The 16,481-nt window shown below is 45.7% G+C and overlaps 1 protein-coding gene across 1 annotated transcript in view; it reads right to left on the reverse strand.

Moving 5' to 3' along the window:
• The window catches only part of LOC143767430 (uncharacterized), a 59,310-nt gene that overhangs the window by 6,823 nt on the left and 36,006 nt on the right, over positions 1–16,481 (reverse strand). The window contains exon 10 of the mRNA XM_077255765.1: positions 6,630–6,720. Within this exon, the coding sequence (XP_077111880.1) occupies positions 6,630–6,720 (91 nt within the window). The remainder of the gene's footprint in view (positions 1–6,629; positions 6,721–16,481) is intronic.

The following is a 16,481-nucleotide window of genomic DNA, read 5'->3' on the forward strand; positions in this document are numbered from 1 at the left end:
AGCACATTTTTTTTGTGCTGAAAACGCCCCCCCTTGCCTTATACACGAGTCATGGTCCAGAAAGCCGGTGGGGGAGGGGGAGAGGAGCAGTGGAGCAGGAGCAGGAGCCGGCGGCTGTGACATCATACTCACCTTCCTCGTGCCGTCGCTGAATCTCCCTGTATCTCCGTTGTCCTGATGGCAGCTCTTCCTGTGCTGAGTGGTCAGGTGGTACCGCTCATTAAGGTAATGAATATGCATGCGTCTCCACTTGCATAGGCGTGGAACGCATATTAATTACTATAATGAGCGGTACCACGTGACCACTCAGCACAGGAAGAGCTGCCATTGGGACAACAGAGATGCAGGGACATGCAGCGACGGCGCGAGGAGGGTGAGTATGATAGGGGGAGGACAGGGGAGAGCGGAGCCAAGTTATGCATGCAAGATGGGACGGGGAAGAGCCATGCATACAAGGATGAGACGGGGAGCTGAGCCATGCAAAAAGATGGGACGGGGGAGCCATGCATACAAGGATGGTACGGAGGGAGCCGAGCCATGCATACAAGGATGGGACCGGGGGAGCTGAGCCATGCATACAAGACGGGATGGGGGGAGCCATGCATACAACGAGGGGACCGGGGGAGCCATGCATACAACAAGGGGAGCCACACAGGGCAGCACAGGATGGGGGAAGCCACACAGAGCAGAACAGGGATGAGGGAACAATACATACCCGGCTTATACTCGAGTCAATAAGTTTACCCAGTTTTCCGTGACAAAATTAGGTGCCTCGGCTTATACTCGAGTATATACGGTAAGTATTTTGTGTGGCATATTTCTGTGATTTGAGGGTATGAAAATTCAAAGCTGTAAATTGCAAAATTTTCAAAGTTTTTGCCAAATTTCCATTTTTTCACAAATAAACCAAGTCATGGGGAGGCTTTGTTTTTACTTGCATTTTTATCTTGGTGCTATATGGTGTTTAATAAAATATAATTGCTTTTCTATTCTTGTATGCACCTTTTTCTGTATTGCTTTTTTTCTCTTGATAGTATTGAAAGGGTTAAGAAGCCCTCAAGAGGAGGAGAATGGATAGGAGACAAAATGAGTACTAAATCTTGAGGCTCGAAGAGATGGATCTCATCTAAATCTGTCACCATCTTATATACAGTATATTTCAGTATATTTTTCTCTTTTTATTATTATATCTCTTTTCTATGTTTTTAAGACATACTTTCTCCTATTGGATTAAGTGATTATTCCTATACCATGTAGTCACCAGTGTTTAAAATTCTGATAATGGGTATTGTTCCCCAAGCTATGAATAAGGACTGTGAACAAGCATGAAATGCGTTGGCAGAGATGTTGCCATAAGTGTATGTGTTTTTTGTTAGCAAATGCCTGCACAAAAGCAATAGTTTTAAGGCCAGGTTCATACTGCGTTAAAGCAGCCTATTCAACGCATAGCATTGACGGGCTGCGTTAACGCTATAGCATACATGCCATCGCGTTAAGCTATACCGCTAGCGCAGATGATTCATCTGCGCTAGCGGTGACGGAGCCTCAGACGCTCCAGCCCGCATCCGAGGCTCCGTCACTGAATGACAGCACATTGCTAGTGCATGCCTATTATGGCATGCGTTGGCAATAATGAGCCCGATAATAGGGGTTAATGGCAGAGTTAACGGACTGCGTTACACCGCGCTATGCCACGGTGTAACGTAGTCCGTCTAACGGACTGCCATAACGCAGTGTGACCCGAGCCTAACCAGGGAATGAAAGTGATGTTTTAACCCCTTCCCGACCTGTGACGCCACATAGGCGTCATGAAAGTCGGTTCCAATCCGACCTGTCTTGCCTATGTGGCGTCATGGAGGGATCGCGTCCCTGCAAATCGGGTGAAAGGGTTAACTCCAATTTCACCCGATCTGCAGGGACAGGGGGAGTGGTACTTCAGCCCAGGGGGGGTGGCTTCACCCCCTCGTGGCTACGATCACTCTGATTGGCTGTTGAAAGTGCAACAGCCAATCAGAGCAATTCGTAATATTTCACCTATGAAAATGGTGAAATATTACAATCCAGCCATGGCCGATGCTGCAATATCATCGGCCATGGCTGGAAACCCTGATGTGCCCCCCCCCCACAGCCACCGATCGCCTCCCCAGTCCTCAGTTCTGTCCCGTAGTCCCCTCCGTCTGCCTGTCCGCTCCCCCGTCCTCCTGCCCGCTTCCCCCGTGCTCCGATCCACCCCCCGTGCTCTGATCCACCCCCCTCATACTTACCGAGCCTCCCGGAGTCCGTCTGTCTTCTCCATGGGCGCCACCATCTCCCAAAATGGCGGGCGCATGCTCAGTGCGCCCGCCGAATCTGCCGGCCGGCAGATTCGTTCCAGGAACATTTTGATCACTGTGATAAAACTTATCACAGTGATCAAAATAAAAAAAATAGTAAATAAACCCCCCCTTTATCACCCCCATAGGTAGGGACAATAATAAAATAAAGAAAATATTTTTTTTTCTGCACTAGGGTTAGGGTTAGGGTTAGGGTTAGAGTTAGGGTTAAGGTTAGGGCTAGGGTTAGGGTTAGAACTAGGGTTAGGGTTAGAATTAGGCTATGTGCACACGGTGCGGATTTGGCTGCGGATCCGCAGTGGATTGGCCGCTGCGAATTCGTAGCAGTTTTCCATCAGGTTTACAGTACCATGTAAACCTATGGAAAACCAAATCCGCTGTGCCCATGGTGCGGAAAATACCGCTGTGTTGTATTTTCCGCAGCATGTCAATTCTTTGTGCGGATTCCGCAGCGTTTTTTTCACCTGTTCTTCAACAGGAATCCGCAGCTGAAATCCGCACAAAAAACACTGGAAATCCGCAGTAAATCCGCAGGTAAAACGCAGTGCCTTTTACCAGCGGATTTTTCAAAAATGGTGCAGAAAAATCTCACACGAATCCACAACATGGGCACATAGCCTTAGGGTTAGGGTTCGAATTAGAGTTAGGGTTGGAATTAGGGGTAGGGTTGGAAATAGGGTTAAGATTAGGCCTGTGGTTAGGGTTATGGTTAGGGTTAGGGGTGTGTTGGGGTTAGTGTTGTGGTTAGGGTTGGGATTAGGGTTAGGGTTGGGATTAGGGTTATGGGTGTGTCGGGGTTAGGGTTGTGTTTAGGGGTGTGTTGGGATTAGGGTTGTGATTAGGGTTATGGCTAGAGTTGAGATTGGGGTTAGGGGTGTGTTGGCGTGAGTGTTGGAGTTAGAATTGAGGGGCTTCCACTTTTTAGGCACATCAGGGGTCTCCAAACGCAACATGGCGCCACCATTGATTCCAGCCAATCTTGCGTTCAAAAAGTCAAATGGTGCTCCCTCCCTTCCGAGCCCCGACGTGTGCCCAAACAGTGGTTTACCCCCACATATAGGGGTAACAGCATACTCAGGACAAACTGGGCAACAATTATTGGGGTCCAATTTCTCCTGTTACCCTTTCAAAAATAAAAAATTGCTTGCTAAAACATAATTTTAGAGGAATGAAAAATTATTTTTTATTTTCACGGCTCTGCGTTATAAACTTCTGTGAAGCACTTGGGGGTTCAAAGTGCTCACCACACATCTAGATAAGTTCCTTGGGGGTGCTGAATTAATTTACCTATTGAGGTATGAAGTGACACATTAGTGAATAAAAGTAAAAAAATCTTTATTAACATATAGTTTTAAAATTACAATTCTTAAAAAGACAGGATGATGTAAACATCATCCTGTCTTTTTAAGAATTGTAATTTAAAAACTATGTTAATAAAGATTTTTTTACTTTTATTCACTAATGTGTCACTTCATACCTCAATAGGTAAATTAATTCCGCATCTATAATCGAAGTGCTAATGTTCTGCCTTTATCAAACCCTTCTTTTATTCGGATTATGGGATTAAAGTTCCTTGGGGGGTCTAGTTTTCAAAATGGGGTCACTTGTGGGGTGTTTCTACTGTTTAGGCACATCAGGGGCTCTGCAAACGCAACGTGACGCCCACAGACCATTCCATCAAAGTCTGCATTCGAAAACGTCACTACTTCCCTTCCGAGCCCAGACGTGTGCCCAAACAGTGGTTCCCCCCACATATGGGGTATCAGTGTACTCAGGACAAACTGGACAACAACTTTTGGGGTCCAATTTCTCCTGCTACCCTTGTGAAACTAAAAAATTGCTTGCTAAAGCATAATTTTAGGGGAAAGAAAAATGATTTTTTATTTTCACGGCTCTGCATTGTAAACTTTTGCAAAGCACTTTGGGGGTCAAAGTGCTCACCACATATCTAGATAAGTTCCTCTGGGGGTCTAGTTTCCAAAATGGGGTCACTTGTGGGGGGTTTCTACTGTTTAGGCACATCAGGGGTTCTTCAAAGCAACGTGACGCCCGCGGACCATTCCATTAAAGTCTGCATTTCAAAAGTCACTACTTCCCTTCCGAGCCTCGACGTGTGCCCAAGCAGTGGTTTACCCCAACATATGGGGTATCAGTGTACTCAGGACAAACTGGACAACAACTTTTGGGGTCCAATTTCTCCTGTTACTCTTGTGAAAATAAAAAATTGCGGGCTAAAAAATAATTTTTGAGGAAAGAAAAATGATTTTTTATTTTCACAGCTCTGCGTTATAAACTTCTGTGGGGGCTTAAAGTGGTCATCGCACATCTAGATTAGTTCCATGGGAGCTCTAGTTTCCAAAATGGGGTCACATGTGGGGGAGCTCCAATGTTTAGGCACACAGGGGCTCTCCAAACGCGACATGTTGTCCGCTAACGATTGGAGCTAATTTTTCATTCAAAAAGTCAAATGGCGCTCCTTCCCTTCCGAGCCCTGCCGTGTGCCCAAACAGTGGTTTACCCCCACATGTGAGGTATCAGTGTACTCAGGAGAAATTGCCCAATAAATTTTAGGATCCATTTTATCCTGTTGCCCATGTGGAAATGAACAAATTGAGGCTAAAAGAAATTTTGTGTGAAAAAAAAGTACTTTTTCATTTTTATGGATCAATTTGTGAAGCACCTGGGGGTTCAAAGTGCTCACCATGCACCTAGATAAGTTCTTTGGGGGGTCTAGTTTCCAAAATGGGGTCAGTTGTGGGGGAGCTCCAATGTTTAGGCACACAGGGGCTCTCCAAACGTGACATGGTGTCCACTAAAGATTGGAGCCAATATTTCATTGAAAAAGTCAAATGGCACTCCTTCCCTTCCGAGCCCTGTCGTGCGCCCAAACAGTGGTTCCCCCCCACAAATGGGGTATCGGCGTACTCAGGAAAAATTGTACAATAACTTTTGGGGTCCAGTTTCTCTTTTTACCCTTGGGAAAATAAAAAAAATTGTTGCTAAAAGATCATTTTTGTGACTAAAATGGGAAATGTTCATTTTTTCCTTCCATGTTGCTTCTGCTGCTGTGAAGCACCTGAATGGTTAATAAACTTCTTGAATGTGGTTTTGAGTACCTAGAGGGGTGCAGTTTTTAGAATGGTGTCACTTTGGGGTATTTTCAGCCATATAGACCCCTCAAACTGACTTCAAATGTGAGGTGGTCCCAAAAAAAAAGGGTTTTGTAAATTTCGTTGTAAAAATGAGAAATCGCTGGTCAAATTTTAACCCTTATAACTTCCTAGCAAAAAAAATTTTTGTTTCCAAAATTGTGCTGATGTAAAGTAGACATGTGGGTAATGTTATTTATTAACTATTTTGTGTCACATAACTCTCTGGTTTAACAGAATAAAAATTCAAAATTTGAAAATTGCAAAATTTTCAATATTTTAGCCAAATTTGCATTTTTTTTCAAAAATAAACGCAATAATTATCGACCTAAATATACCACTAACATGAAGCCCAATATGTCACGAAAAAACAATCTCAGAACCGCTAGGATCCGTTGAAGAGTTCCTGAGTTATTACCTCATAAAGGGACACTGGTCAGAATTGCAAAAAAACGGCCAGGTCATTAAGGTCAAAATAGGCTGGGTCATGAAGGGGTTAACCTATGTGGTGCTGGATTATCGTTGTACAAGTCCTGATTCTACATTTTCTCCGAATCCTTATCGAGGTCATACACGTCCATCATTTAAGAGGTTACTTAGCTCTTCTGTATGGCCACAGCATTAAGTTCATGGTGGGAATGGTGCACAACGCATGTCCTATACACATTAATACCAAGTCCAAGTCCCTGAAGGGTTTATATTTTATGAGAAATAATTATTTTTAATAATCCCCTTCCACTGATGGCCAGGTGCCCCACCAGTCTCCGTGTCTCCTCTTTAGGATGAACTCGTGACTGATTTAGCCAATCACTATCAGCAGCCTAGACTAATCCTTTCCTGCTGTAGATGGAGTTAGGCTGAAGCAATCACATGGCCAAAAGGTCAGAGCAGATTGTACAGAGATCTGCCCCATATGTTTCTTTGTGGGAAAACTGTATTATTTTAGTTTTTGCCTGTGAAATGTTGTATCTAAAAAGTTTTAATAGACAAAGATACTAAAGAGGGTGTTCTTTAGTTTAAGCACTAAATCTTTTGGTCAGTAAAAATGCACATCAAAAAGTTTTGAGAGAACAAGCCCTAAACATGAAACAGAATTCTACAGGAAGGATAATCTGTGATTTCTCTGCATTTAGTGATTACTACTCACCTTTCCTGTTATCTGCAGGAATCTTCCTTTTACACCGCTCATCACCCCACACATATGTCTCTGTAGTATTATTATGGGTCAGATCTTTACCCTGAAACAAATATTGTACAAGTCACAGACAGATGGAGAAGTTACATCTATGATCAGCTCTAATCCTGCCATCTCCACCGTTCTCATTACAAAAGAAAGAAATCTATAATACTGGTGAATAAAACAAGACCGAACACAAGACCTTCACAGCCATCTACACATCACAAGGGAGAGCTCATGACTAGTAATGATTGAAAAAATTTGTTACTCACATGAATAGTACGGTATTCGGGCTATTCGTTACTTGGCAAGTAGTTAGGTATTCACCTTGTCATATTCAAGTGACCCGTTGTCACGGGAGACCTAGGCAGGAAAGAGCTAATAACCCGGGCCCCTGCGATTTCCCTCAGACTAGGGAAACCCTGACTGACCCTCTCTCAGAGTTTACACTAATGGTGTGCATGTCTGAGCCTCCACCCTCGCCCTATCTCCTGTTTCAACCCTAGGCTGAAACCACCACCCAGTGAAGAGTCCACACTCCAATACCCACAGTTAGCACAGACAAGGATAACGGAAAAATAAGCACCACGCCACAGTCACACAGGAATACACTATAAATGCAAAGGGCAAAACAAATACAAATATAGGAAGGAGCAAATAAGACAAAGGGAAATACACCACCAGCAACGATACTCCAACTACTAGCTCACCACTCCAGACCGAGATAACCACGCACAAGACAGAAGCTATAATCGGCAACGCCCAATGTTCAGGAGAACTATTTAAAGGTAGTGGGCATGGCCCAGCTTCCAATCCAAGCAGCAGGTAAATTAACCCCAAAGCATCTAGATAAAACCTAGCCGACGCCAATGAGCACATAGTGGTCAAAAGCGGAATTACCGCTGTCTGTCAAACGACCTGGTCTGAACAGTGTCCGAAATGAGGGACCCCAGGACCCTCACGGTTTATAGGACCCGGCTTGTCCGGATGGCGGCGGTGAAAAAACCTGACCAGCCGATCCGCATGAACGTCCGAGGCTGGTACCCAGGACCTCTCCTCAGGCCCATAACCACACCAGTGTACCAAGTACTGTAAAGTGCGGCGCACTACACGAGAGTCAACCACCTTGGAGACTTCAAATTCCAAATTACCATCCACCAAGACTGGAGGTGGCATAGGCGCCATGTCCACGGAACCCACCACCTTCTTCAAAAGAGACCTGTGGAACACGTTGTGTATCTTGTACACCATAGGAAGCTCCAACCGGTACGCTACTGGGTTAATGACGGCGGTGACCCTAAACGGACCAATAAACCGTGGACCCAATTTAAGGGATGGTATCTTGAGTCTTATGTTTTTTGTGGATAACCACACCCAGTCATCCACACTCAGGTCCGGACTTGGCACACGCCTACTGTCAGCCACACGTTTGTACCTGTCACCCACACTCAACAGGCGCTGTTTAACTCTCCTCCAGACTGATGACAATTGTGCTCCTAACTGGTCTTCCTCCGGGATGCCGGAAGAGCCCCTCTGACTCAAAGTACAAAATTGAGGATGTAGCCCATAAGCACAAAAAAACGGAGACTCCCCAGATGACTCCTGGCGGTTATTATTGATGGCAAACTCAGCCAAAGGAAGGAACGTCGACCACTCCTCCTGGTTGTCTGAAACAAAGCAGCGTAAGTACTGTTCCAAATTTTGGTTCATACGCTCGGTCTGACCATTTGACTGAGGATGAAACGCCGAAGAATGAGACAACATGATCCCCAGCCGTGAGCAAAATGCTTTCCAAAATTTTGCCACAAACTGAGACCCCCTATCAGAAACGATGTCAGACAGAACCCCATGAAGTCTGACCACTTCCTGCACAAATACCTGAGCCAGAGTTTAGCGTTAGGCAACGAAGGGTAAGACACAAAGTGCTACAATTTTGAGAACCGATCAACAATCACCAAGATGACCGTGTTCCTAGCTGGAAGGCAAGTCAGTGATAAAATCCATGGAGATTTCCGTCCATGGCTTACAAGGTACCTCGAGAGGAAGTAGTGTGCCAACAGGACGGGAGCGGGGCGTCTTAGTCCTAGCGCACGTGGTGCAAGCCGACACGTATGAGACCATGTCCTGTCGGATCTTGGGCCACCAAAACCGATGTGACACCAACTCCAAGGTACCCCTAACCCCTGGATGGCCAGCCAGGACAGCATCATGATGCTCCGCCAAAACCTTTAAGCGGAGATGAAGCGGTAGAAACGTTTTGTTGATGTGAAGCGCAGATGGTACCTCCTCCTGAGCCTCGGCAATCTCAACCTCAACCTCGGTAGTGAGAGCCGAAACCACAGCACCCTTTTGGAGGATGGGTACTGGATCCTCCCGAGGTTCTCCCCCCGGAAAACACCTGGACAAAGCATCCGCCTTAGTGTTTTTAGAACCAGGTCTGTAAGTGACAACAAAGTTGAACAGCGTGAAACACAATGCCCAGCGAGCCTACCTGGGAGACAGACGCTTGGCAGACTCCAAATAAAGCAAATTCTTATGGTCGGTAATAACCGTAACCTGATGAACCGACCCCTCCAAGAAGTGTCGCCATTCCTCAAATGCCAGTTTGATTGCCAACAACTCTCTGTTGCCGATATCGTAGTTACGTTCAGCGGGTAACAGTTTCTTGGAAAAATAGGCGCACGGACGCAAACCGCTCAAGGATGAGCCTTGTGACAACACTGCCCCCACACCAACCTCAGATGCATCGACTTCTACAACAAAAGGTTTCGATACATCTGGCTGCACCAGAATGGGAGCCGAAACAAACCTGTTTTTAAGAGATTCAAATGCGCACACAGCAGCCTCAGACCAAACGGAGAAATTGGTACCCTTTTTAGTCATGTCAGTTAGCGGTTTAGCAATGATAGAAAAATCCTTGATAAACTTCCTATAGTAGTTAGAAAACCCAAGGAACAGCTGAAGTGCTTTCAGGTTATCAGGCCGTTCCCAATGCAACACCGCTTGCACCTTAGCGGCGTCCATTTTAAAACCAGAAGCAGACACAATATAGCCCAAGAAAGGCAACTCCTGTACCGAAAATACACATTTCTCCAGTTTTGCATATAGCTTGTTCTCTCTGAGAAGCTGTAACACCTGCCTGACATGATCTAAATGAGTATCACGGTCGCAAGAATATATGAGGATGTCATCAAGGTACACAATAACGAATTTCCCCAAAACATGTGAGAACACATCATTTATGAAATGTTGAAACACTGCAGGTGCGTTTGTCAACCCAAATGGCATCACCAAATTTTCAAAATGACCCTCAGGGGTATTAAAAGCCATCTTCCACTCATCACCTTGACAAACTCTTATGAGGTTGTACGCCCCCCTGAGGTCAAGCTTGGTAAACCACTTAGCACCTGCCACCTGGTTGAACAAATCCGGTATCAATGGCATAGGGTATGGATCACGAACCGTAATCTGGTTTAACTCCCTGCAATCCAGATACGGCCGTAGTCCACCATCTTTCTTCTTAACGAAGAAGAACCCTGCTGCCACTGGTGAGGATGAAGGCCTGATGTGCCCTTTGCTCAAACTTTCAGCAATGTAATCCTTTAGCGCTTGTCTCTCCGGACCGGAGATGTTAAACATCCTTGCTTTAGGCAACTTGGCCCCTGGTTTGAACCTGATAGAACAGTCATAGGAGCGATGTGGTGGCAACTCTGAACAACCCTTCTCAGAGAACACATCCACAAAATCCAGAAGTGACTCAGGAATGCTTGGAGTCACAGCAGAAACACATGTGGCCAAGCAATTCTCCTGACAGCAATCACTCCACTGAATTAAGTCCTGAGTTTTCCAATCAATAACCGGGTTGTGTGTAGACAACCATGGAAAACCCAGAACCAATTGTGCCGGAAGACTCTTGAGCACCTTACATGTAACCTGCTCGAAATGAAGAACCCCAATGTGGAGTTTAACCTCAGCCACGAACTTAGTAATCTCCCCCTGTGGGAGAGGAGCAGAATTGATGGTGACTACGCGGATAGGATGAGGCAGTTTTTCAATCCTAAAACCAGCAGTGCGCACAAACTCCTCATCAATGAGATTTGAGGCAGAACCACTATCCACAAAAACAGTGATTGGTAGCTCTCTGCCAGCGACAACAACTTTGGCAGGGAGCATGCACTGGGAAACCATCATGGAGGATATACATAAGCTCAGATTGGACTCCTCCACACCCTCTGAGCTTAGAAGTTTTCCGCCGTTGCGTTTTTCTTTAACAGCAGAGGACAGATACTAATAAAATGACCAGTTTTACCGCAGAAAAAACAGGCTCCCTGCTTCCTGAGTACAGGGGCTTGATTCTTAACATGTGATACCCCTGCGATTTGCATAGGTTCCGTGGGCTCACCTGCAGCAACCTCACGTGAACCTAAACCTTCACCCACAGGCGGCGTCTCATGATCCCCCTGACACAAACGGCGATCAATGCGGACAACAAGACTCATAGCGGAATCTAGTGAAGCAGGAGTCTCGTACATCAGGAGGGCTTTTTTAACCCTATTAAAAACTCCATGAATAAAGTGACTCCGCAGCGCAGGCTCATTCCAGTGTGTGTCAACCGCCCAGCGGCGAAATTCAGAACAGTAATCCTCTGCAACTCGCTCCCCCTGGCAAATAATGCGTATCTTAGATTCTGCTAGAGCCATTCTGTCAGGCTCATCGTAAATGTTTCCAAGAGAGGAAAAAAAACTCTCCACAGAGTCAAATGCAGCAGAATCAGATGGCAAAGAAAACGCCCATGCTTGGGGATCCCCGCTTAATAATGACAACACCAGGCCCACACGCTGAGCCTCATTACCGGAGGAGATCGGGCGCATACGGAAATACAGTTTGCAAGCTTCACGAAAAGAAACAAATTTACTGCGTTCCCCAGCAAATTTTTCAGGCAAAGGAAATTTAGGCTCAGCAACTTTACCTGAAACTCCGGCTTGCACATTAGACACTGCTAGTCCCTGTTGCTGTACTGCCCCCCTTAACTCAGTGACCTGTAGAGACAGCGCCTCCAACTGGCGGGTTATGGAAATCATGAGATCCATGGAAATAATGTTGGCCGATTATAATGTCACGGGAGACCTAGGCAGGAAAGAGCTAATAACCCGGGCCCCTGCGATTTCCCTCAGACTAGGGAAACCCTGACTGACCCTCTCTCAGAGTTTACATTAATGGTGTGCATGTCTGAGCCTCCACCCTTGCCCCATCTCCTGTTTCAACCCTAGGCTGAAACCACCACCCAGTGAAGAGTCCACACACCAATACCCACAGTTAGCACAGACAAGGATAATGGAAAAATAAGCACCACGCCGCAGTCACACAGGAATACACTATAAATGCAAAGGGCAAAACAAATACAAATATAGGAAGGAGCAAATAAGACAAAGGGAAATACACCACCAGCAACGATACTCCAACTACTAGCTCACCACTCCAGACCGAGATAACCACGCACAAGACAGAAGCTATAATCGGCGACACCCAATGTTCAGGAGAACTATTTAAAGGCAGTGGGCATGGCCCAGCTTCCAATCCAAGCAGCAGGTAAATTAACCCCGGAGCATCTAGATAAAACCTAGCTGACGCCAATGAGCGCATAGTGGTCAAAAGCGGAATTACCGCTGTCTGTCGAATGACCCGGTCTGAACAGCGTCCGACATGACACCCGTCCGGCATATTTGGCACTTTATTTGCAGCCAATGAACATGCTGGGCTGGCTTTCCAATCACATAAATGTTGCCATCTTTGGTATAGCATTACTGTGATTGGCTGGCCTTACAGCATCATAGGGACTATTTAAAGGCTTCCGGCGCCATCTTGCGCACATTGCAGCCAAAAACAGCGTAGAGAAAGCGTAGTTTCAGCGAAGGGAGAGTGAAAGTAGCATAGGGAGAGTGATAGGAGCTTATAGTATTTATTCCAAAAAGCTATTTTAAGAGCTGAAGATTGTCAAGAGATTACTTGTTTGTTTGGTGGGGATTTAAGTAGGGAGAGATTTAATAGGAGGGAGGGTGAGAGACAGGCAGCTGTGTTTTCTTATCATTGTGAGTACATCCTGCAGCTCTCTGCTATTTTCCACTTAATATACCTAATATTTGTCTAGCAGTTGTGCTACTTGCGTAATCTAAGTAGAAATAATTGTACATGACAATTGAGCAGGGGCAATAATCTTCATTACTCTGCATTTGGAGTGTGTCAGCAAGGCGTTCTCCAAAAAAATAGCCACACATTGCCAGATACAGTGAATTTCTACATAACACCTTTGTAAAGGTACTTGTAAAAAATGAAGCCAGATGAAACAACTGTAATTTGCAGCATCTGCCAAACCAAGCTAAGAAGAGGCAAGAACACTGTCAACCTGAGCACCACCTGCATGCAAAAGCACATGGCAGCCAAGCACCCGAATAGGTGGGTGGAACAACCTTGGTTCCAAACCTGTGTCTGAGGATCAAACCACTGCCTCTTCCCCTGTGTTACGGGCCGGCATTTCCAATCTGCTGACCAAGAAGCAGTCGCTGATGCCTCTTGCCCACAACCAGCGATTGCACACACACAACAGTCAGCAACCATGTCCACATTGTTGTCCCTGCGCAGCGTTCAGTTGTTCCTGAGCCAGACATTTACTAGAAAGCAGAAATATCTAGCCACCCACCCACCCAAACGCTAAACACCCGCATTGCCAGACTGCTAGCCCTGGAAATGTTGCCGTTTTGACTTGTGGATACTGAGTCTTTCCGCAACCTCTTGGCGGTGGCAGCCCCACAGTACTCGATTCCCAGCTGACACTATTTTTCCCGGTGTGCCGTCCCTGCGTTACATAAGCACGTGTTACACAATATCAGCCGTGCTCTGGCCAACTCAGTCACAGAGTAGGTCCACCTAACCACAGACACGTGAACAAGTTCTTGTAGAAAGAGACAATACATTTTCCTGATGGCACACTGGGTTAACCTGGTGGAGTCTGGGACAGAGTCAGAGGTTGGGACATCACACATCTTACCCACACCAAGTATAGCGGGCACAACTTCCATCAGGGTTTCAGTCTCCTCGTATTCCACTTCCTGTCCCTCATCCTCAGTGGAACTAACCTCTCCAGCACTCCCCAACTGGGAAATCTGCAGCACTGCCTTGGCGAATCGGCAGCACGCTCTGCTGAAGCTCATCTGTTTAGGTGATAAAGCTCACAATGCAGCCTAGCTGTTGAAAGGGATAAAAGAACAGACCGATCAGTGGTTCTCCCCGCTGAACCTCCAAACAGGTCTGGTTGTGTGCTATAAATGGGCTTAACTTGATGGATGCTTTAAAGCTTGGCAAGCTGGTACATGTTTCAAGCATGGCCCACATGATGAAATTGGTTATACAGCAGTTTTTAAAAGCATACCCTGAATTGCCTGACCTACTTGCCAAGGTACGCCATGTCAGAGCACATTTCTGTAAGTCATCTCAGGCTTTCTCCAGTCTAGCTTCGCTGCAGCAGTGCTTTTTTCTTTTGCTTTGTCACCGACTGATTTGTGACCTACCCACATACTGGAATTTGACCTTCCATATGTTGGCAAGGCTTAGTGAGCAGCAGAGGGCATTCTCTGAGTTCCAGCTTCTCAATGCCCATCAGAGTAACACTCAGCCCCCACACATAACTGCCAAGTGGTGTGGATCGCTGACCTATGTGAGGTTCTTCAAAACTTTTGAGTACTGCTCCAAGATGGTCAGCACTGATGATGCTATTATGACTGTAACCATCCCACTGCACTGTCTATTAAAATGTTCACTACAGAATGTGAAAGATGAAGCTTTGAATGCCAAGCAAGTGAAAGATGAAGCTTTGAATGCCAAGCAAGTGGCTATGGAGCAAGATTGTACAGTAGGTGATACCACACAGCCCAGCCTCACACAGTATTCTCAGGCCACATTGGGTGATGATGAGCAACAAGAGGAGGATGAGGAGGAACAGGATTTTTTGCTCTGTGCTACAGAGGGGACTCCCAATCCCAGGTTCATGCCTGTCCAGCATGGATGGCTTGTAGAGGAGGAGGCTATGTGTTGTGAGGAGAAGAGGATGGTTACTGTTCTTCCTGGTGAGGACACTGAACGTTTGAATCTTTGTAGTCTGCCACACGTCAGAGATCATGTCCAGATGCCTTTCCCAAGACCCTCGCGTGAAAGACATTTTGTCCACCATGAAATACTGCCCGTGTACCTTTCTTGACCCACGGTACAAGGATAAATTTTCTTCTCTAGTGTCGGAGGCAGACATGCCATTTTCAGTGTATGCATGCCAGAGGGCCCTAGTGGAAGACTTTCTCAAAAGATTACCCTCAGACAACGCTGGTGGCAGAGGTACTGGGTCTTTTCACCCACAAGGATTACAGGGGAGAGCCACAAACACCAGGTGCAACTCAATAGGGGGAGGGAATGTCCACCAACTGGGCCATTTTCATGAGACCGTACCATCAGCAAGGACTATCTGTGGGTGTTACTATGACGAGGGAGAAGTTGACCAAGATGGTGAAGGACTACTTAAGTGACCATACCAGCATCCTTCCTGATTCTTCAGTGCCCTTTATCTATTGGATGTCCTAGATACACACTTGGCCCGACCTCTCCTTGTACGCCTTGGAGGTACTGCAATGCCCTGCCACAAATGTGTTGTCTGAGCAGAATTCAAGTTCAGCAGGTGCAATCATAAAGGATAGGTGCACATAGCTGTAACGGGAAATGCAGACAATCTGACTTCTAAAATTGAACAAGGGCTGGAATTTGTCCAACTTTGTAAGCCCTATGGATGACAGCAAGGTTCATAGATTCATAGAATGGTAGAGTTGGAAGGGACCTCCTAGGTCATCTCATCCAACCCCTTGCTCAACGCAGGATTCACTAAATCATTCCAGACAGAAGTCTGTCCAGCCTCTGTTTGAAGACTTCCATGGAAGGAGAACTCACCACCTCTCATGGCAGCCTGTTCTACTCATTGATCACCCTGTCAAAAAGTTTTTTCTAATATCTAATCTGTATATCCTCCCATTCAGTTTCATCCCATTGCTTCTAGTCTTTCTTTGTGCAAATGAGACTAAAGATGATCCTTCTACAATGTGACAGCCTTTGAGATATTTGTAGACAACTATTAAGTCTCCACTCAGTCTTGCAAGCTAAACATTCCCAAATCCTGTAACCGTTCCTCATAGGACATGGTTTGCAGACCAGTCACCAATCTGGTCGCTCTTCTCTGAACTTGCTCCAGTTTGTTGATGTGTTTTTTAAAATGTGGTGCCCAAAACTGGACACAGTATTCCAGATATGGTCTGGCAAAAGAGGAGTAGAGGGCAATAATGACTTCACGTGATCTAGACTGTATGCTTCTGTTAATACATCCCAGAATTGCATTTGACTTTTTTGCTGCTGCATCACACTGATGACTCATGTTCAGTTTATGAGTTTATGATTTATTTGTATACCCGTCTTTTTCACATGTGCTGTTGCTTAGCCCTATTCCTCCCATTCTGTATATGCTTTTTTTTATTATTGTCCAGACGTAGTACTTTGGATTTTTCCTTGTTAAAAACCATTAGTTGCTGCCCACTGCTCCAGTTTATTTATATCTTTTTGAATCCTCTCTTCTCTAGTATTAGCTATCCCTTCTAGCTTTGTGTCGTCAGCAAATTTAATCAGTGTACCCTCAATTCCTTCATCTAAATCATTGATAAAGATGTTGAACAAAACAGGGCCCAGGACAGAACCCTGTGGTACCCCAATTGAGACATTCTTCCAACTGGATGTGCA

This window comes from Ranitomeya variabilis, chromosome 4 (genome assembly GCF_051348905.1).
Source record: "Ranitomeya variabilis isolate aRanVar5 chromosome 4, aRanVar5.hap1, whole genome shotgun sequence".
Classification (NCBI taxonomy): Eukaryota; Metazoa; Chordata; class Amphibia; order Anura; family Dendrobatidae; genus Ranitomeya; species Ranitomeya variabilis.